This window comes from Carassius carassius, chromosome 40, assembly GCF_963082965.1.
Source record: "Carassius carassius chromosome 40, fCarCar2.1, whole genome shotgun sequence".
Taxonomy (NCBI): Eukaryota; Metazoa; Chordata; class Actinopteri; order Cypriniformes; family Cyprinidae; genus Carassius; species Carassius carassius.
The window spans coordinates 4,430,718-4,454,582 of NC_081794.1; the positions used below are offsets into that span (position 1 = coordinate 4,430,718).

General features: G+C 38.0%; 1 protein-coding gene across 1 annotated transcript in view; it reads right to left on the bottom strand.

The window, feature by feature from the left end:
- LOC132121997 (integrin alpha-3-like) overlaps nt 1–23,865 on the bottom strand; it is a 42,488-nt gene that overhangs the window by 9,374 nt on the left and 9,249 nt on the right. Inside the window, exons 2-15 of the mRNA XM_059531787.1 lie at nt 17,695–17,831; nt 15,850–15,926; nt 9,646–9,892; nt 9,441–9,545; nt 8,134–8,338; nt 7,451–7,644; nt 6,847–6,935; nt 6,521–6,657; nt 3,883–3,966; nt 3,682–3,749; nt 3,467–3,603; nt 2,052–2,198; nt 1,880–1,977; nt 405–561 (exon numbers count right to left, since the gene is read on the bottom strand). Coding sequence (XP_059387770.1) covers nt 405–561; nt 1,880–1,977; nt 2,052–2,198; nt 3,467–3,603; nt 3,682–3,749; nt 3,883–3,966; nt 6,521–6,657; nt 6,847–6,935; nt 7,451–7,644; nt 8,134–8,338; nt 9,441–9,545; nt 9,646–9,892; nt 15,850–15,926; nt 17,695–17,831 — 1,882 coding nt within the window. The remainder of the gene's footprint in view (nt 1–404; nt 562–1,879; nt 1,978–2,051; nt 2,199–3,466; nt 3,604–3,681; nt 3,750–3,882; nt 3,967–6,520; nt 6,658–6,846; nt 6,936–7,450; nt 7,645–8,133; nt 8,339–9,440; nt 9,546–9,645; nt 9,893–15,849; nt 15,927–17,694; nt 17,832–23,865) is intronic.

The window sequence follows — 23,865 nt, forward strand, 5'->3', positions numbered from 1 at the left end:
AGATCATTAGGCGCGTCCCAAATCGCACACTTATGCACTATTCTATGACATTTTTGTAGTATAAATAGTGAGAGTAGTGTGTTCACACAGAAAATTCAAAAAGAAAAAGTGCCCTTTAAACACCCGGATGATGCACTTAAATAACCGAAAAAAACGAAGTGTGGAATGTTGGACACTTCATGCACTCAACTGTAACAGCTTTAATAACGTAACGAAAGGGGAGGGGCTTCCAGACTCTGAATATGAATGACAAAGCAACCTTATATAATTCATAAACTACATGGTTGCGTACATAGTGTATGAGTGTATAGTGTAAAGTGTGTCATTTGGGACGCAGCTTTTGTGATTTTTCATTTCTGCGGAGGTGAGTTGAAGAGTGAGACAGTGCCTCCTTGTGGTCTCACCTGAGGGCGCACTCCTGAGTATTGTAGTGAGGGGGGAATGCTGATGTTCAGCATGGCCTGATGGGCGTCCTCGGCCTGCCTGCCTCCATCCACCGTGTTAGTAACTTCCACCATCATCACCAGCTTCTTAATGTTACTGTTGAACTCCATAGTCTGACTGTGAACAAACCAGCACATCCCATAATTCCCATGTGCATTTAAACATTCGTTTTTGAGAAAGATTTTAAATACATTTTATTTTTATTCCAGGTGCATGATGTTTGTGTTTCTGTAGTCTGTTTTTTTAACACTTAATATCACAAAATAATTACAACTCAGTTTAAAACTACTTTTTTTTCTAATTAAAGTTTCTGATACTTTATTTTGAATATAATATAATATAATATAATATAATATAATATAATATAATATAATATAATATAATATAATATAATATAATATAATATAATATAATATAATATAATATAATATAATATAATATAATATAATAACTAGTGCTGTCAAAAGATTAATCGCGATTTCTATATAATTCCATTATATATTTAATTATAATAATAATTAATTATAATATAATAATTATAATTATAATAATTATAATAATTATAATTCCATTATACATTATATTATATTATATTTAGGGCAGTAAAATTATTAATCACATCTAAAATAAAAGTTTGTTTAAACAATATGTGTTTGTACTTTTTATATTAATTGTGAATATATAAATATACACACATATAGTATATATTTTGAAAATATGTACATTTATTAACATGTATATATTTCTATTCATATAAGTTATATTATATAAATATATTTAATATATAAACAAAAAAAATTTCTGAAATATATACTTGCATGTGTGTGTATTTATATATACATAATAAATATACACAGTATACACACATATATTAAGTAAACAAAAACTTTTATTTTGAAAGTGATTGATCGCTTGACTACGCTAAATATAATATAATATAATATAATATAATATAATATAATATAATATAATATAATATAATATAATATAATATAATATAATATAATATAATATAATATAATATAATATAATATTAGGTAAGCTGCTAGTAATCTATTTCTTAAAAATTGTGTAAAATAAGTGTAAAGTAATACATAATAACAATACAATATTTGTAATTTGTAACAAAGTTGTAATCATTTTATATATTCTTATGACCTCTATAATATCTTTTTCATGTTTTAGACTTTTAACCAAATAGTTATTAAGTGGCCACTATAGAGTAAACACCATACTATTAACAATAATATTCCACTCTGATCGTTGTTCTACATGGCACACATTACATTAATCATTAGATTTATGAATAAGCTTCTAAAATTAAATGATGATAACTGAATTTCCTCTAAAGACCTCTGAACTTAAATATGAATAAATTTTCATCTGTTTGTGTACACATTTTCTTTTGTCCATATTCACTGGTTTTCATACTCACCTGGGGAAGGGATTGTGATTCTCATCAGCAAACGTGGCCTTGAGCTGCAGGTTACTGCTGCATCTGTTGTCATCTCCACACTCCTTATGAAAGTTAATCTGAGGACAAACACACCAGAGCTGTGAGGAGACGCTTCTGTTCAGCTGGGGTGAAAATGTGAACTGGTTTGTACCTCGGTTTTGTCGGTCAGGACCTGCTGGCCGCTCAGCACAGGGAAATCATCCAGACTCTGGAGTGTTTGCTGTGCTGCTGCCTTCTGCTCGTTTAGAGACACGTTCAGAGTGAACGCTATGGGCTGAAGTTTGTCCCTCACAGGTGTCTGCAGAGGAGAGAAAAAAACTGCTTCTTTTAATCCTGTTGCTTCTTTACTGAATCAGAATGACATACTAGCTGTATCTTATCCTATGCAAATTCTATATGCATTAAGCACATGCATTATATATACATATATGTCACCCTTGAGCACAATAGCAGTCTCACTGTAAGTCGCTGGGGTATATTTGTAGCAATAGCCAAAAAAACACAGAATTGGGTCAAAATTATCAATTTTTCTTTTATGCCAAAAATCATTGGGATACTAAGTAAAGATCATGTTCCATTAAGATATTTTGTTTATTTCCTACCGTAAATATATAAAAAACGAATTGTTAAAAATTCATTTCGACAACTTCAAATGTGATTTTCTCAGTATTTTGATTTTTTGCACCCTCAAATTCTGAGTATCAAAGATATTAGCAACTTTTACTCTCTACTTCACTGCATTTGTAATGAGTGTTGCAATTCCACATTACATTTTGCATGTAGAAGTTTATTTCTGCTGCAAAAAAGTAGTGATATCGCCAACTACAGGCCACTGAAGGAACTAGATCTTCTGTGTTTTGCTCATACTCGCCCAAACTTGTCAAGAAGTCTACTTTACATGAATGCGAGCTTATTACCAAGTTGTTGTGATATATGTTATATATATATATATATATATATATATATATATATATATATATATATATATATATATAGATATAGATGAGGACATTTCATTTTAATTAACTTTTTTTTTTTTTTGAGGTGTTTAGTTTTACTTTAGAAAATGAACATGATTGCTCTCTTCACAAATCAACACTTTCTTGTTTTTGTCACATGTGATCTGTGCCTTGTCTTGGACTTTTATGTCACTTCCTGTCTCCCGTGGTGTTTGTAGTCAATCTGTAGTCTGTTTGTTCATTGGTTCCCTTGATTACTCTTCCCACATGTGTCTTATTCTTGTTATCCCCTGAGAATATAAAGCCCTAGTGCTAGTTTAGTTCCTTGTGAGTTCTTGAATGTTATGGTTTTTTCTTTTTTTCGTTTGAGCCTATATATTATAAGTAAAATACTTAGGTACTGTTAAAATCAGCAACTTGAAGACTTTTACTAATGTTGTTTTTAAATTAATGACTTGTAATTTTCACTTTAAGGTATCTGTACTTTACTCAAGTATGGTTTTCAGGTTCTCTTTACACCTCTGCGTCTATGGATCGAACCCATAAAACAAGGAAACCTGTGTGTGTGTGTGTGTGTGTGTTGTGGTGTGATCAGCTGGTTTCTCACATTAACAGTAAGTTCCAGCTCTTGACACGCGGGAGCGGAGAAAGACAGCAGGCTTGTAAATGTGCTTTGCTTGTTATTAAGAAAACGGACTCGAGGGCCACGGCGATTCTGGTCAGCGTCTACTGTGTACTTCACAGCTGAAGCAGAGAGAAACAAACACACACTTAATTGAATAAAACACAGAGCAAAAACTCCTGAAGCAGGCGTACACTTACTGATGGCCTTCTGGAAGGCTCTGTTTCCACTGCTGAGAGTGTAACTGAAACACACCGTCACCTTTATGCTAGAAAAATAATACATAAAAAATTATGTATAGGAAAAGTATAATAAGTTTATAACTAATTCATACTGGAAAATCAAATGCATGTGTCTTGAAACATATGTTAGAATAGAAATAGGTGTGCTCTGCCCCTTACCACCAGGAATCAACACACTGGCTTGGAATCACAATCTTTGGCTCTACTGTGAAGTTTTTGGAGAGGTGGATGACCGGACGAGTCCTGAAAACACATCAAATGTCACATTTTGAAGTTAGCATGCAGAACTGATTAGGTGAAAAATATATTAGTTTACATGTAAACAAATATAAACCATATAAAATGCAATATGCACATTAATTAATTATTATATTTATTATTTATGTGTTTGCAAATATATATATATATATATATATATATACAAAAATTATATAAAATATGTAAATTATATAAAAATATACAATGTATAAATAAACTATAACAAAAACAGAACAACACCAATAATACTACTAATAATAATACAATATATTCTATTATTGATTATTATATTTATTATTTATTTTATTTAATATATTATTTATTTGCAAATATAAATAAATTATACATAAATATACAATATTAATAAATAGACGAACAACAAAAACAAAACAATAATAATCCTAACATATGCACAATTTATTGTGAATAATATGAACACCTGTAATAATAATAATAATAATTATTATTCTACATTTATTTTTAAATGAATAAATAATGATACGTTATATACATTTATTATTATTACATTAATAAATTATATCAAATAAATGCAATAAATAAATAACTATTATAATAGTAATAGTAATGTAATGTTTATTTTTAACTTATATGGAATTATAAATTAAAGTTAATAAATAAAATCTTTAATTAAAATAATTTATTATTAATAATCATCATCGATTTGTAGAGAAATTCTTGAGCACAAAAAATGTGCACATAGGCACAATTTATAATTCCAGCTACTGAAAAGGTTTTTAATACCATGAGAAACAAACATTCAGTCAAGTGTATGTGTGTGTGTGTGTGTGTATATATATATATATATATATCTATCTTAGTGATGGGCATAGATTAATTTTTTTAATCTAGATTAATCTCACTGTGATTTTGAAATTAATCTAGATTAATCTAGATTAAAATGGCTCATTCAAATTCTGCCGAAGGCATTCAGAATATGTGTGTTACCCAAATAAAATTGACAAACAATAAATCTTTGAGAAGGGGTTTATCAAGCTGGGTGGTGCATTAGAAAAGGGGTTCATCTCCTGTTTCCAAAATGCATCACAAAGTGCTTGAAAAAGCGGTAAACTGATTCCACATTGCACAAGGTGCAAACAACCTTACACCTGTTTCACACATACTCCGTCTGCAGTGCGTATGCAGTCCGTGTGCGTTACGTATGTGGTGCAGCACAGACTCGATGTGCTTTCACACAGGACGCGTTTGCAGTTCACATTGGGTGCGTAAAAAAATATGCATAAGCACTGCAGACGGAGTATGTGTGAAACAGGCGTGAGCAGGGCCGTAGCTGGGGTCAGCGGGGACCCGGTGAAGGTTGTACCAGTGGGACCTGTTTGAAATTGTTTAATTTGAATGTTGGTTTATTTTTATTTATTTGTGCTATTTACACAATGTTTACGTTTTTTGTCAAGTTTGTAGGTGTCAAGGTACAGAAACCAAATAATTAAATGTAAAATAGCACTGGATAGTCTTCAATGTAAAAATGAAATATATACAATCAAATCTACATTTATTCAGATACCTTCAACATTTCTCACATTACAGTTTTGCTATATATAACAACAATTATATCTGGTGTCTGAATAATTTTTGGTTTGACTGTTAAAACTACAAAGTAATTCAGTCAAGAGCAGTGAGTGATTTTCTTTCATTTTCTTGGATTAACATTACAGCAGCCAGTAGCTAAATTAGGCGCGGTCACTTTAAGAGACGATGAACGCATCCAATATAATACACATCCCATTTTTTTCCTCAACTGTTTACTTTCACTTAAGAAATAACTGACAGTTTTTTCGAGCATAATTTCCAAGGTGGATATTTTGACATATTTTGTATGTATTTGTCAGGCACAAGAGCAAAAATAAGCAAATTCGACGTTCAAGTGTTTTGAGACGCCTTTCTTTGCGTGAGCCCTGACAGAACACCGCGACTACTGAATTGGGCTCTTTCACATCTTTTTGTTTGTTCAAACTGTGATTAGTATTTGTTCATTCAAGGTGCAGGAGGGACTTCGAGGAGAACTTCGCAGAAGAGAGCTCTGTCCAGTGTCGCTGTCCGTGATACGCGTCTCTCTCTCTATCTCGTGTGCACCGAACACAGCGCTAGTAACCAGCTCTGTTCAGCTTCTCCGCGTCTTGTGTTTGGATGCTTTAATGTTTAAATCGACAAGCAGTAAGGCTTAAAATCACGTGAAAAAGATAAGCTTTTCGTGACGATGCGCAGCAGTGGCCCATCAACTGTCCTGAGCATCTTTTTAGGCTGGCCTCAGCCAGTCGGTTATATAAAATATCAAGGTGAAAGTCATCATAGCTTGCTTAGTATAGACCCAGCTCGTTAACGTGCCGTTAACGGCCCACCACTAATATAAATATATATATACACTAATATATATATATATATATATATATTATCTGTATTTGTGTATTCATGTGGGTTTTTTGTTTGGGAAAGAATAACTGAAAATCCCTCTGAATAATATGTTCATCTATAAATGGCAAGCACTGCTGAAAGACTGAACCTCAGGAGAGCGATGCGGTCATCCATGGAGCCCACCAAAATGTCCGGATAATCATTTCCATCCATATCCATTCCTCCACTGAGAGAGTAGCCGAACGTCTGGAAGCCACTGGGACCTAATGATTTCCCCTCGATCACCTGAGAGAAAGTCATATTACAGGAAATCACTCTCTTCTTGTTCTCATGGAATCCAATACAATTCCAGATATGTCAGATGTGTTTGATCTATGACTGCTGTTTCATTATCAGTGACATGGAACGGAAAGCAATTGTAGCAACATTACCCAACAATCTTAAATAAATCATTCTAAAAATTCTTTACTTTACCTGGCTGGGTTCTTTACTTATTCCACTTTTACTTCCCATCCATAAATAGACTTTCCCAGAGTCATGGAACGGAGCACCAACAGCGAAATCTGAGCAAAGAAATCAAGAAAAGAGCCCAGAACAACATCATGGCCTCCAGATGGCAGCATTATGACACGGAATTCCACATTTCTGCATATACACTACCACAGAAAGATGCTTCTGTTCATCAAGGCTGCATTAAGTGGATCGAAAATACAGTAAAAACAGTAATATTGTGAAATATTATAACAATTTAAAATAACTATTTTCTGCTTGAATATATTTTAAAACGTCATTTATTCCAGTAATGCAAAGCTGAATTTACAGCATCATTACTCCAGTCTCCAGTGTCACATGATCCTTCAGAAATCATTCTTATGTGCTGCTTAGGAAATATTTTGTTTTATGTCATGTAAAAAAAAAAAAAAAACTTTTTAAAAATCTCTAAACGTTTGAAAAGTAGTGCACATACAGTATGTGTGTGTGTATTAATATATTTACATATGATTTATTATAGTATTTTTTGATAACATAGTATTAGAGTATCATTTATAATGATTTATTCTAGTATTTCCGGCGATACCTTGAAATCCATCCTGATTGACGTCTCCCACCGCAGCAACAGCAAATCCAAACCCGGAGCCTTTTTGACCCTTTAGAACCAAGCTGGCTTTTTCCTGGAAGAATCCGTTCTCGTTCATGAAGATGTAAACGGCTCCTCCCTCCTCCTTGTAGCGGTCGAAGTAGAACGGAGCTCCAACGATCAGGTCGTTCCAGCTACAACACGCAACCACACAAATGACATGTTATGTCTACATTACCACTCTTTATTTTCATTGCAGTCTTTCATAGCTTTGATAAAGGAGAAATCTGCCATACAGAAGCATTCAGCCGTGTATCTGTTGACTAGCTTAAGTATGAAGCTCAACAGGATCTTTGCAAAGGCTCATGGGGAAAGTTAGACATGCTTTGGTCTACTTGCTTTGAATTTACTTTCAAACTCAGTGAAGTGTGGTACAGATCAGTCTCTGTGATGATAATGGATTATTGGCTATGAAATCAGTGATACTGGCAAGTTGTATAAGTTATATTATGTTTTTTATGCAGCGATGCATTGGACCCCATCGACTTCTATTGTACAGACATAGATTTTTCGTATATTTTGTGTTCCTTTGAATATATTTTATGAATATCAAATACTAAGAACACGTTTAACAGATTATCCAGTTACAGCAGGGATATTGATTGAGTTACACAGTGACTTACTCGTCATTGTTGAGGTCCGTCACCGCCAAGCAGCTGCCGAAGTACGACCCTATTTGTTCCCCTGGGATTGTCGTCACTGGGTTGAGAACCAAATCTTGTTTTTTTGCAAGGATCACTGAACCTTTGAAATTGTCTCTGGGAGCCCCCGTCACCACAGTGTAGTCAGAGCGATCCAGTAACTTTATGTCCTCCAGAACAGAGTAACCTGAAGAAAGAGAAGAAGATACTTTATCGTCAGAGTGTGACCAGCAGTGAAGCTACTTTGAGACTGTAGCTTGTCGAGATATAAGAAAGTTTAATCACAGTAGAAATGAACAGGAAATGTTAGCTATTCAACATTTATTGTATTATTTATTTGAAATTTTCTGATAGGACAAAAAGCAAGTGGGAGAGAGAGAGGGGAACAGGATTGGGAAAGGACCACAAGGTGGGATTCGAACTCGGGACAACTGAAGTGCAACGATGTTAACGGCTTTGACTTTTTTCTTTTCTTTTATTATTTTCTTTTATTTATTTTCTTTCATTCTTTTCTTTTCTTTTATGCTGACAGTATTTATCTAGCAAATAAATAAATAAATAAATCAAATAGATTGACAATAGTAAACAACATTTATTTAAAAACATATTTAAAAAAGCATAGCCTACATACAAAACTTATAAAAGCATATTTATAAAAGTAAATAAAAATGTACTTAATATGTAACAATGATTAATCAAATTATTAAAATAAATAATAAATACTGCAAATATTAACAATAATTGAACTAAAAACACTAACATTTATTTACAATTACATTTACATTTATTACAAATTATAAATTAAAACTATTATATTATATTATACAGTATGACTTTGAATAGCATTATTGTAGAGTTGTGTTAGGATGAGCTGAGCAAGTCTTGTACATGGATTTCTTGGTTTGAGATTAAGTTCCTGCTTACTAAGTTCCCCAATATCCATTACTTCCTCTTCCTTCCTTAAGAAGAGGATGTAATGGTTATAAAAAATCAAATAAAAAATCAAGTTGAGACATGCATGCACATGAGTGTGAAGTATATATATGTGAAAGTGACAATATATTAATTTAGGTAAGAATAAAGAATATATATATATATATGTGTGTGGTAGTGCAAATATATGTGCATGAAAGTCAGAAAACATGCATGTATTGAAAAGTAAAGTAATGAATGTAAGTGTGTGAAAGCAGAAATATATATGCATGTGAAAGGAGAATGCAAGAGTGTGAGAGCGCCAGAATGAATTACGGCTTTACAGCCCCTCATAAAAACCAAAATAAAGTACATACCTATATAGATGTTGAGTCTGTCCTCTCCTAGCTTTCCGAAGGTTATTTCATTTCTATCTCCAGGAAAATCTGAGTTGGAGTCTCTCTCTTTCATATGGACAGTTCCTATATGAACAGAAGAACCCCTGTTATTAACTATATGCCCCTGAAGGATGATCTGGCCCAGAAGTGACACACCAGATTTGGTTGGTTTTCTCATACTCACCCTGCCACACAAAGCTGCCGGGCGTCCCAAAGTACACGTCATTTTCCGTCATGCCCCCTGAGATGCCCATGTTACACATGCCCTCCAGGTTCTGGTCATAGTTGAAGTCGCAGAGCTCGTAAGTGTCCGACTGCCAGTAATCAGACTGGTCGTAGGTCAGGTCGTTGCCCCGCACGTAACATTTGCCCACCATACGCTGCTGCTCCTCAGCACCCAGCAGTTTCTTTACATAGCGATGACCACATGCCTGCCAACATGAAAGAAGAGATAAACATGAGGTATTCTGATTATATCCATCATTTTTTTTATGATTATTTGAGTCTTTAAAAAACAGACTATACATAAAAAAAGGTCAAAAGTTTGTAATTATTACGATTTTTAATGTTTTTGAAAGAAGTCTCTGATCCTCAAGGCTGCGTTCATTTGATCAAGAATACAAGTGTGACGAGTGGGGCGGGGCCGAGGGACATGGCAGCGAGACCGGTGGAGTGATTGGAGATGAGCTACACCTGTTCGACCCGCCGGTCTCGAGGCCCAAGGAGGAGATGGAAGGATATAAAACTGGAGCGACGACAGTGAAGGACGAGAGAGGACCAGGCCTGGGATTTTAGTTGTGTTTTGGTTTTATTTTGTGCGCACCAGTCGTCCGTGAGGGGCTGGTGCGCTGTTTTGTGTTTGTTTTGTAATTAAAGTTTCATTTTGATTGTCCGCCGGTTCCCGCCTCCTTCTTCCCGATGACTAGGAAGTCTTATATCGTTACAACAAGAAAAACAGCAGTATCGTGAAATATTATTATAATTTAGAATAAATGCCTTCTATTTGAATATATTATAAAATTGTATTTATTCCTGTGATCAAAGCTGAACTTTCAGCATCATTGCTCCAGTCTTCAGAGTCACATCATCCTTCAGAAATCATTGTAATATGTGGATTTGCTTCTAAATTATTAGCAATTTTTTGTATTTTTAATTACTATTAGCAATGTTGAAGACAGTTTTGGGTGATTAAATATTTAGTGGAAACCATGCATGAAACATTTTTTTTTATGTTTCTATGAATAGAAAGTTCCCAAATAATAATAATAATAATAATAATAATAATAATACTAATAATAATAATAAAATCCTGCTTACCCCAAACTTTTGAATGGGAGTGTATCACAGTTTTCACAAATTTATCAAGGAGTAAAACTGTTTTCAACATTTATAATAATCAAATATTAAAATCATTTCTGAAGGATTATGTGAGAATTCACAGAAATAAATTACATTTGAAAATATATTATTTATATTATTATAATATTTCACGATAACTTTTATAGTATGTTTCATTCAAATAAATGCAGAATCGGTGGTTATAAGATCTTTCAAGATCTAATAAAAGATCTTAATTATAACAAACTTTTGACTCGTAGTGTAAAAGCACAGGACAAGCTATGAACATTGTCCCGGTCCACAGAACGTCTCGGTTACGTACATAACCCTCATTCCCTGATGAAGGGAACGGAGACGTTATGTCAAACGACATATGGATTCTCACTTGGGAGGCCAATCATCTCTGAGTTTTAGAGAAAACGCCAATGAAAATTGGCTAGTGGATTTAACATACCTGAGCCACTCCCCGTGCTAACGGGTATAAATAGGGCGACAGGTGCATCCACTCATTAGGTTTTACGCTGAGGAGCCGAGAACCTGTCACAGCAACAGCGACCGGTTCAAGGTTGTTGCATGGGGACATAACGTTTCCGTTCCCTCCATCAGTTCCCTATCTGTCGGTCACTATGAGTTATGTCGAACGACATATGGGGTCCTATGGAAAACGCCACAACCTGAACACCGTCACAACCCTGTGGCGCTGCAATTGTCGGCAAGACGTGGCGTGCCACAAAAGCTACGCTTAAGGTCATAACCTTCCCAATGCCCCAGCACAAATTCACTGACCTTGGTACCGAAGGGGCCAAAGGGTGAGTGCATCGCTGCTGGAGAAGGCCACGCTGCTTTTCCGCCCAGACAAAGTTAAAAAGTTAATGGAAGGGATTTCAACCTTCGGTGAAAGGTTGCTTCAAATATTCCCTATTTGTTCTTTCAGCTTGGCAAGACAATGGGGAAGTGAGCCTAGGAACAGGCCGCTACGGAGACCAGATCCTACCCGTAAGGAGGTATCATGTGGAGATACTGATATGGACTGACCCAGGGGGCAGTACTACATATGGAAAGGGTCTCTGAGGCAGGTCCTACCTTAAAGTAGGGATGGAACAGCTGCCAGAAGAGACTGACAGAACGGGTCTGTTGACGGAAGACACGGGTTTGCCAAGAGGGAAACCATACCGTGGAAGAATACACAAACGGGATTACCCATAGGGAATCAAGCCATATGGACACCTAGCCCAGTACAGGGGCTGACCGGAGCTCCGGGCATGCTAACACCAGTACTGGGCCTGGCGACAGAGTGCTCCGCCAAGTCTGACCACCGAGGTTGCTGGAGGATGCTCGACCAGGGTACGCCAACTGGGGAACGCTACTGGGAGAAGAAAGGCGCTCGCATCCCCATGTTAGGGGGAATGGCGCAGCAAGCATGACACCCAGCCAGCCCTTCCCGCCAATTACCTGTTACCCAAAACACGTGAAGAACCTGGCTCTACACAAAGGTTGTAGAACCTCGCGAAGGTGTTAGGTGTCACCCAGCCCACAGCTTGACAAATGACTGCCAGAGAGACACTGTGCGCCAGTGCAAAGGAGGAGGCCACACTCCGTGTGGAGTGGGCCCTTACCCCCAGGGGGCATGGCTCGCCTTGGAAATGGTACGCCAAGGCGATGGCATCCACTATCCAGTGGGCCAACCTCTTCTTGGAGATGGTCTTTCCCTTCTGCTGACCTCCAAAGCAGACCAGGAGCTGCTTAGAGCTTCTGAAGCTCTGGGTGCTGTCTACGTATATGCGAAGTGCTCTTACGGGACACAGCAACACCAAAGCTGGATCTGCCTCCTCCAGGGGCAGCGCTTGCAGGTTCACCACCTGGTCTCAGAAGGGAGTGGTGGGAACCTTGGGCATGTGTCTCAGGTCAACGTGAGAGTAAGCCAGCCCGAACACAAGGCACTCTTCACTTACCGAAAATGCTTGGAGGTCCCGACCCTCCTATGGAAGTAAGCGTGACCAGGAGCGCTGTCTTGAGAGACAGGAACTTAAGCTCGACTGAATCCAGCGGCTCAAAGGGACCCCGCTGAAGTCATGCCAGGACAATAGAGAGGTCCTCAGGAACCTAACGATCAGGTCATGCCTCCCCAGGGACCGGCCGTCCACTTCATCGTGATGGGCTGCAATGGCAGCCACATACACTTTCAGAGTGGAGGGTGACAGCCCATGCTCCAACCTTTCTTGCAGGAAAGAAAGCACGACTCTGACCGGGCATCTCCGGGGGTCTTCTCAGTGAGAAGAACACCAATTTGTGAACAGACTCCACTCTAGCCTGAGTGAAAGTGTCTACCACTACTGGTGGCAGATCACTTAGGTCTGCCGCGTCCCGTCCAGAAGCCACACGTGGAGGTACCAAAGATCTGGACGCGGGTGCCAAATGGTGCCAAGCCCCTGAGAGAGGAGGTCCCTCCTCAGGGGGATGCACCGGGGAGGGGTTGTCACGAGGACCATGAGTTCCGAAAACCAGGTCCGGGTGGGCCAGTAAGAGGGCGCAACCAACATGACCTGTTCCTCGTCCTCCCTGGCCTTGCACAGCATCTGTGTGAGCAGGCTCACTGGGGGAAACGCATACTTGCGTAGAGCCCGAGGCCAGCTGTGTGCCAGTGCATGCGTGCCCAGTGGGGCCTGGGATAGGGAATTGTACAGCTGGCACTGGGAGGACTCGTGGAAAGTGAACAGGTCTATCTGGGCTTCCCCGAATCGACTTCAGATCAGCTGGAGCATCTGGGGATGGTGTCGCCATTCCCCGGGAAAGGAGAGCTGTTGTGTGAGCGCGCCGGCTGCACGATTGAGCTCCCCCGGGATGTGGATAGCGTGCAGCGACTTGAGCCGTGTCTGACTCCAGAGGAGGAGATGGCGGACGAGTTGGGACATGTGACCTGATCGTAGACCGCCCTGTCGGTTGATGTAGGAAACAGCCACAGTGTTGTCCGTGCGGACCAACACGTGCCTGTCTAGTAACAGCGGCCGAAACCGCCATAAGGCTAGATGCACTACCAGCAACTCCAGACAGTTGATGTGCCAAAGCAGTCAAGGTCCTGTCCAGGATCCTGAAGCTGCCTGCCCGTTGCATGTTGCGCCCCAGCCCGTGTTGGAGGCATCTGTTGTGACAACATGCCGGGACACTTGTTTTAAGGGCACGCCAGCCCGTAGAAAGGCAAGGTCCGACCAGAGCCTGAATTGGCGGCGACACATCGGTGTGATGGTGACACGATGTGTACCGCGGCGCCATGCTCATTTCGGGACTCGGGAGTGCAACCAGTGCTGAAGTGGTCTCATATGGAGCAACTCCCCAGGAGCCTCTGAAAGTGTTTCAGTGGTACCACTGTCCTGCATCTCAGGTAACTCAGGCAGTTCAGCACTGACTGGGCATGCTCGCTGGTGAGCCGTGCCATCATACTCACCGAGTCTAACTCCATACCAAAATGAGATATTCTCTGCACAGGGGATAGCTTGCTCTTCTCTCGGTTGACCTGAAGCCCCAACTGACTGAGGTTCCGGAGCACCAAGTCCCTGTGATCGCACAACTGCTCTCGGGACCGGGCCATAATGAGCCAGTCGAGATAGTTGAGGATCCTGATGCCCACTTCCTAGAGTGGGGCAAGGGCGCCCTCCGCGACCTTCGTGAAGACACGGGGGGACAGGGAGAGCCCAAAGGGGAGGACCTTGTACTGCTGTGCCTAACCCTCGAATGCAAACCACAGAAACGGTCTGTGGCGAGGGAGGATCGAGGCATGAAAGTACACGTCTTCCAGGTCGATTGCTGCAAACCAGTCCTGGGGCTGAATGCATTTGATAATGCTTTTCTGCATCAGCATCTTGAACGGGAGCTTGTGCAGGGCCCGATTCAAGACTCGCAGATCCAGGATAGGCCGAAGGCCACCACTTTTCTTGGGTACAATGAATTAAGGGCTGTAAAACCCTGTCCTCATCTCGGCTAGAGGGACCGGCTCGATTGCATCCTTCGCCAGCAGAACAGCAATCTCCTCGAGCAAGACAGAGGCCTACCGGACTGCCACCGAAGTCTCGAGCATGCCATTGAACTTGCAGGTTGCCGGGCGAACTGAATTGCTTAACCGAGTAGGACTGTCCGAATGAGCCAGTGTGAGGTGTTGGGCAGCGCAAGCCACGCTCCCAACCTCCGTACAGGTGGCACCAAAGGGACAGTCGACATACCCGCAGTGGTGCAGCGATGGGGAGTTGTGTCGGGAGTTGTGCCAGAGGAACTGGCCAGAGACGCGTGGAGAGGCGTTGCATCTCCAAGCCGCGACCTCTTGACCGCTGGCGAAAGTGGGCATCGTGGGTGAGAATGAGGATGCAGTGCATCGCTCATCGTCAACCCGCGAGCCTTGCAACTAGGAGGAAAGGGAAATTGCTCTTTTATGAAAAAGTGGGTGCCACCGGCCATTGGACCAGTGGCGGAACAGAAGAAACAAAAACTGTGGATTCTCCACCCGGCCCTCCTCCGGGGGAAGGAGTGGCGCTGTCTCTGCCAGCTACTGAAGAGCAGTCTCCCACATCTCCGAGTTGCCCGTGTCAGGGCCGCTTAGTCGTCTTCCTAGAGGACTTCACAGGAAGACTCTTTTAGGAAATCTGCTCTCTTAGTGGAAGCGCCCTGGGGAATCGCTGAAAGAGACACCGCTGTTTGCGCCGTACCGCCAACCAGAACAGCTTCCCGACACAGCAGATGAGTGGCTTTGTGGAGTATAACAGCTTTCATACAACCACTCGGCTCTGAAGCAAAAATCTAATGAGTGGATGCACCTGTCACCCTATTTATACCCGTTAGCACGGGGAGTGGCTCCGGTATGTTAAATCCAATAGCCAATTTTCATTGGCGTTTTCTCTTAAACTCAGAGATGATTTGCCTCCCAAGTGAGACTCCATATGTCGTTCGACATGACTCGTAGTGACCGACATCAGGTGGCCCACTAAGGTAATGCACTCTACTCCTGAACAGCTTTGAGTTCAATATACATATATAAATGAACCAAAGATGCATCTGATTTTACCAGAACATGTCCTCCATTCCTCTGACTGGCCACGGTCACTCCCAGCCACATGCCCTCCACCATCTCTGTTGACTGCGCTGGAGGAGAAACACACTCCATTAGACAGCACTTTACACCTCAGTCTGCCCAAAAAGAGCACTTCTCTATCTCCAAATCTGATTGATGAGGTAGTAGCTTGAGAGGGATTCTCGAACAGAAGTTATAACATAAGCATGCTTTTAAAAGAGTATTTATAATGGAATTAATATACTTCAAATGAAGGGAATATTTTCGGACAGTTAGCTGCATGTTATTTACAATGCAATAAAAATGTATTATGGTTTAAATTTGTATTAAATACAATTGGTTGAACTTAAAAGTGCTTTTTTTGACCCACTTATGTAGAATTAAAGTGCATCATGTAATTTCATAATTACTTCTGTTGTCTTTCAGATATGGTTATGCTGAATGTATTGACAAGCATTTATGGTAAAATAAAAAAATACTTTGCACTATAATACTATAGTAGTCAGGATTTGATGTGTATCAGAAGCATTCATCAAAGTTGTCCTAAGACAAGAATGCATTTTTGTTTTAGGTTTAGGACAACTCTGATGAAAGGTTTTGATCCACTTCAAATGTTGACTTCTGTGTTTGAATTGGGCATTTCATATTTCAATATTTGCAATTATACATCTGAAAGGAAGTTTAGTGCATTTAATTTTAAATGTAATATCAAATAACACACTACAGTTCAAATTAAAATGAAGTACATTGTGGTTGATTATGTTAGTCAGCACACCAAAATAAATGTACTTCTTTCAAATGCACTTTGAAGTAAAAAAGTGTTTTTGGAAATACTGTCATGAAAGTGCATTATCTTTTAGCACACTTTATCGACCCTTTATTTTATTAATATTATATTTGTAAATAGTAAGAGTGCAATACTATTAAACACTTCAACACTTAAAGACTGCGACACTGCGAAAATTGAAATGCTAGAAGTCTACATTTCCCATGAATTCAAAAGATATCATATTCTGAGTGCTCTTGCTGAAACAAAATTTTGACACGTTTGTGGATGCCAGAGTGCTGCTGTATGATTAATAAAGTATTTTAATGTTGTTGTTGTTTTTTTGTATACTTATCCACCACACCAAGTACTAAAGCTAAAAAGCTAACAAGTTCTAAGTTAAGAAATGTCCATACTTTTAAAGTGTTATTAACCTGCTGTAAACCAGAACAGACATGCTCTGTGTCTGCTCAAAGTAACTGTTATGTTCCACAGACTCAGACTCTTCCTGTGCTGAGCGTATCGTTTTAATTCTGAAGCAAATACCTGCCTGCAACATGAGCCAGTCAAGCCGACCTGACAGAGGAGGCTGGAAATGTGAAGATGAAGGTCTCTTGAATCACATGGAGTGAGACCGCACTCAGACTGGTGGATTTTATGGTTGCTGTGTTGAGGCTTGTTTTAACTTGCACTTATGTCTAAAACAGGAGCAGTTCATTTTGGGAAATAGATAGGACTGTCTGAGCGCTGATATGTGGATGTGAGACACAATCTAATCTGTGAACTGAATTTGCTTAAGTCCTTTGATCTACAGCAACACTGTCAATGACATTCAGCTTCTGACGCTAAAATGACATCGTAAGTCAAATCTACATTCCAGTTCAAACTTCAAATTTAAAAAATCATTAAATTAATACTTTAGAAATTATTACTTTTATTTAGCAAGGACACATTTAATTAAATACATATAGAATATTACAAAAGATTTGTCTAAGTTTCAGAGAATTTATTTATTTTTTTAAATGATTTTTCCTGCTTTAAGCAGATTTCTGATGAGTCATATGAATACATACGTGGACTGATGAGGTCCATCCTCCCGCAGTCATGCTGGTCAATGGTTATGGGACAGTAATACACGGCTCCGGTTTCATTAATGTTGAGTTTGCTGAGTTGGGGCTGGGCTTTTTCTTGGGGCGCTCCGACTAAGAGCCTACAGAAGAACAGCAAACACTCAATAAAATCGATTTTAAAAACAGATATTATTCATCTGTTTTCTAAATGCATATTATATTGTAAAAAATTCACCAGTGCATGATTCATTTAAACAGAACTTGACCAGGACTCATCCAGTTATTTACTCTGTTTAAACCACACGCGTGTGTTAACCTGCTTCCACTCAACAACCAATAGGACCACATTTGTTCTTTTTTTTTCATTTCAAGAAAATATCTGTTGCTTTCCTTTCAATGTGACTTTTTACCAAAACATGGGCCTTAACTCTAAATGATATGCATGTAAAAGTGGTCAGCATGTTCTCACAATTGCTAATCAACTTTTCTCATTTCATTCGGTTGCAGAATAAACTAAATGTTGGAACCTAGAGTGCCAAATCGCAAGTGGAAAGAAAGTAGTCTGTACAACCACTGATCTTAAAAGTCTTACATTTTAATAAAATGTTTCATTTTGTTCCTGATTTGGATCTCAATGAGGACACTATTGATAAAATCCAGCACTCAAAGCACCATGCATAAAAAATTAACGCTGAGAGTAAATCTGTAAGGGTATGGTCTTAGTATAGAAAAAGAATGAAGGAAAAGAGGATTAGAGAAAGAAAACAAGCCCAAACCTGAAAGGAAAGGTGTAGTTTCTCCTTTTATTTTCTCTCCTCGCCTCTGGCACGTTTTATTATACATGAGAATAAGTAAGAGGGTAAAGCGATTCAATAAAGTGGCAGAGACCTCCTGTAACCAAGCACCTGCCACCATGGTATTTGATTTAATAATACAATAGAACTGCACATCTTTTTGGACCCACACATGTGTAGAAAAAAACAAATGACAAATTTATATGCAACTGAATGTAAGATTTATTAATGGTATTTAAGGTTTGGTCACATGACCCAGGGATTCAGAGTTGTGCGCTGCTTTGGCCTTCACGGGCACAGAAGGGAGATTTTTATAAGGTTGTTTAGGTAGCAAGTAAGTGGAAAGCATACATACTAAACAGTGAAAACGTACTTGAACTAGAACAGAAAAAAAGAGGAACTTACTGAAAACGTTCATGAAACTGATCTCAGGATGCATTTTTTTTTAATGAAAATTAGTCTAGCAACTGGGACACCCTTGAAAGTTTTTCAAAATTCAGTATTAAACTTTAATCATAAATAAATAATTCCATCATAAAAAATAAAAACTCCCTTTAAATGTTTGTATACAACTTTTAAATGCGGATTTCTAGGCCTATATCTCAAATGTTACCTACTGATAAATGAATTTAAAGTATCAAAGAGTCAAACCAAGTGCTTGTGTATCAAAATGGTCAAAACCTATACCTAAATAAAAAGTAAACAGACAAAAAAAAAATGGAAAGAAACAAAGAAAACGTACGTGCTACTACATTTTACACAATTACTATATACTAAATCCATTCACAGCAAAAACGATAATTATTAAGATGATTTAAGCGATAACAATATATTCACATTCACATTAATGGATGAAAGTGTTCTGTTTATTATATGCAAAAACCATTGTTCCTCAGTGTCTTTATTATTGAGGTGTGAACTTCCCCATGATAAATGTAAAATTATCATTTAGCCTTAAGTTTAAAAACCTATTTAAAAACTTTTATTGAAACATTATTTTTTTCTCATTATGTGTAAAACTTATCAACAAGAAAAACTGAATTTTTAAACAGTAAATTTTCCCTACTTTTTTCCCATATTAATCTTCTTCTTCAGTGCTGCCAACCACAGCGTATTGGCCCTTGGAGCTAAGATATTCAGCTTCTCCTCTGAGAGGGTGAATGATGTCATGAAAGACGGGAGCTATTTCTGAGCCCCGGGGACATGCTTCATCACCAGATGTCAGTGCGCTGATCTTAGCAAGAATAGTTTGGACTTGCATTGTTGTTGAACTGGAGCCCATTCCTCACTGATAGCAGAGAACAAAGCTTTTCTTAGACTATCAGAGGTGCAACATCTGCTGTCAGATTGTTCTTTGCTAAAAAATGTTGTTAGAAGAGCAGTAGTAGTGTTGCGTGATCTTCTAGTGGAGATTAGTGGAAGACATTCCATTCTGAGTATCACTCATATAGTGAATACAGCCCCCATAATGGGCTGCGGGTCTTAAAGAAGTGTAGTTTACTCATGTTCAGACAAGACCCCCACAGTAAAATGGCATTACAGGAATTTTTCACAGGTGAGAGTGCTGAACCAAACCTGCAATCAGTCATGACTGATATTTGTCAGTGGTTTTTGAAGGAATGACTCCCCGAACTTAGAGTACCTGTCTCATACTAGCACCGATTCCCTGCTGCTTACATTAGTGTTTACACTGAGCAAACCACAGAGGAGTGGGAGAAGCACTTACAGAAAGAACTAAAACAACGGCAGAAATGCTGGATACTACATTTTGGCAAAACTCCCCAAATTTACACAGTTCACTGCACTTACCAGTCGAAATTGACAATATTGGTAGTAAAGCAACAAAAATGTTATTTATTTGAACATGGGGCAGATTATCGATCAATAAAGACTACTTTTCAGACAATACTATTTTATACCTTTTTTTTTACATTTGCATCACACAACCAGCTCTGTATTTTTGCCTTTTGTAACATAGTAAACTTGCTCGGTAACACACCTGGTACACTGAACTTGGGTTCGAGTCTGGAGAAACACATGTCACAATGGTTAGGTGTAGTATAGGGTTTAGTTTAGGTACTTTTTTTAAACGCAGTAGAACATTAACTTTTTTAGTGCCACCCAGATATATAACAATCAACAAATACATAAAACAATGCCATATAAAAATTTGCCTGCTTCCAATACATCTAATAAAAAAGGCAACATAACAACATATTGCAGAAATGTTGCAACAGGCATGCTTTTCCACTGAGCCTGGGCTTCATATGCAGACAGTAACATTGTAAATAGTTAATAAATGTGCCTATATTAAAAGGCCAAAAACTGATTATGGTTGTAGTTCACAAAAACACAAATATACAAAAATATTAAAAACCTACACATTACTGTTGTAAGAAAATATGCACAATTAAGGTACAATATGCAGTAAGTGTGCATTTCAGTCACAGATGACCTTTCTCATTCCTGATTACAATGCTAAATCAACCATATTGGATGATATAAGTCACATGATCACAGTCACATGGCAAATCAAGAAGGCATACTGAACCATGTAAGTCACCTGATACTTAACTAAAAACATGGTAACGTGTGGCGCTATGACACGTCACACATTCAATTCAGACATTATAGAGTAGCCAAAACAAAGAGACAATGGACGAACTGATAAGCTCCTGTTACATTATTCTTTACATATCTTAAAGGGATAGCTCACCAAAAAATTAAATTTTCTAACTTACCTTCAAATCGACACAAACCTGTATGACTTAAGACTGTATGAACATGAAAGATAGGCCTATTATTTTGTCCAAACTACATTGGACTACATTGGAAAACAATAAGACACTTTTGTGGTTCAAAGAAGAAAGTAGGTTCAACAAGTTTTGAATGACATGAAAGTGAGTAAATGATGACAGAATCCTCATTTGTTTGGTGAAATATATATTTTTATATTATTTAATACTGAAAATGTGTTATGTGAGTTAAGTTAAAAGAACAAAAAATAAATAAAAAAATCTAACTATGAGCATGAAATATTTCAATAATAGGCAATATCACTAATCAAAAAGTTTTTTTTTAATTATGGCATATATCTTTGAGGTACCTTGGACACACATCAGACCAAAACTGTACGTTGGTACCGCAGTAACAGTAAGAAGCATAGTTTGGGTTTACAGGAGTAAGAGTCTGATTTAATGAAAGAGCGAGGCCTTGGCTCTGAGGAGGATCACACACTACCAGTTTTATCTGAGATTCCACAGACACTCCCAGAGCAGGAGACGATCACAGATATGGGCATCACAGCTATGTGTGTGTGAGAGAAAAGTGAACAGTGAGATGACTGTTCCCATACAGAAAAAAAGCACATATTATATACATTTAAGATGTCAATTGGTTCTCTTGGACAGCAATGAGACACAAAAAGGTAAATTGGATCATTTCTGCGTCACTAGTGATACCAAACAAAACTGTAGTAATAATGACTGTTTTCTCACAGGTTTCCTCAACACTTCTACTCTACTGAAACACAGCTTAAAAATCCTCCTGTATTAACAAAAGTAGAGAATCTGGGTGCAACCAAAGCATAAAATCCCTTATTATACACTTCATACCTGATTCTATTTTATATTTTGACCATTCTTAGCCACCACGAATGTTTTAGCACAAATAATGTTGCTGCCACATTATGAATATAATGTTGCAGGTAATGTTCAAAAAATTGGTAAAAAAAATTGGATTCTGTATTTTAATCTTGACTATATTTTAGCTTAAATAAGATTTCCCCAAGAAATATGAAAGGATTAACCTGCTGTCTTCTTTCCGACAACAAAGCACTTGAACATGTCATTCCAAGCCTGTACTTTATTTTCTGGGGTTTAAATAAACTGAGCCATATTGATTTTCATTTTATAGACAAAAGAAGATCAATTTTGCAGAATATTTTCTTTTGTGTTTTCACCAGAACAAAGTACATTGTACAGGTTTAACACAACAGTACATGTTGACAGACTGCCAATTTTGGGTGAACTGTCCCTATAAAGTAATTATGCAACATGTAACTTCAATAGAAACTCCTGTAACTTTGGCCATCAACCACAGCAGTCTGTGGTAAAATGAAACAAAGAACATGACCTCGTTTTGTCCCAGTAATGCTGTGAGGAATTAGGGCAGGTCTGAGAGCAGAGCTGTTTAGTGAACTGTGAGACTGACATTAAGAACTGGCAACACTTTGACAAGCTTCAGCTTCACAATATAGTGTGACTTACAGACCCGATGTTAAAATGTTTGCTTTGTAGGACAATGTTGGTTTTTTTGAAATAGGTTAAACATACAGATTTTTGAATACATATTGTCACATGTGCTGTTAATTTAAAAACGCATTTGGGAATTTTGGGTAATGCTGTGACAAAGTGACAACTTTTAGGTTCTAAACTAATCAGAGCAGATTCTTAGACATTTTGTTTGAGGCTGAACACCCAAACAACCCGCATGATTCAAAATCACTGATTGCACAACAGTGCAGCTTACTTTAACCTGTATAGAATGGAGGACAGACGACTGGGATCTTTACACCCATATGGAGACATGATTGAGCTGATATCAGGCTATTCACACAACGTATATCAGAACATGTCAAACTCAAACAGAAAGAAATCTGAATTTGTGAAAATTATGGCTATTTTTACTATAATATAAAAGAGTCTAATAATTTTTTTCCTTTTGTTAAATGCAATATTTTTGTTGCAACATTAATGTGGCTTGATTTTATTATTTTTTTTACCTTTAATTGTTTATGTATTTGCAGCATTTTATATTTTTGTATATTTGCTTTTACATTTCACATATTTAAGAGAATTGTTTTAAAAAACTGATTTAAGACAGATTCACTGGCATGGCAAGAAGATTAAAAAGCACCGTCACGCCAGCGCTTCTTGTCTACTCCTCGCTGATGTCATTTCTTTTCTATAAATAGATTGTTCAATGGATTAGATTATTGGTGATTGGATTATTCAGTGAAGTTCCCTGCTGACCAGATAATCATTTCAATTCAAATACTGTAAACAGGGTAATACAGCCGCTCAGAAGGCGTATTGAATTTGACAACACAAGCCAGGAACAAAGTCTTTAATCTATTTAGCTTTTTGTAAATTGCAAAATTACTATTCTGAGCAGAAGAGTCCCAACCTGATTATGAAGCATCTATCAACATTACTGCCATTCAACTGTTCATACATTCAGAAAAAAAAAAATAGTAGGCCTACCACAAAGCAAAGTACCGGTTTCCCCAGTCAAAGAAATAGAATTGGTGTCAAAATGTCAGATATTTCCATGATTTCCATAACATTTTCATAATAGAAGATTATATCACCCCCCCCCC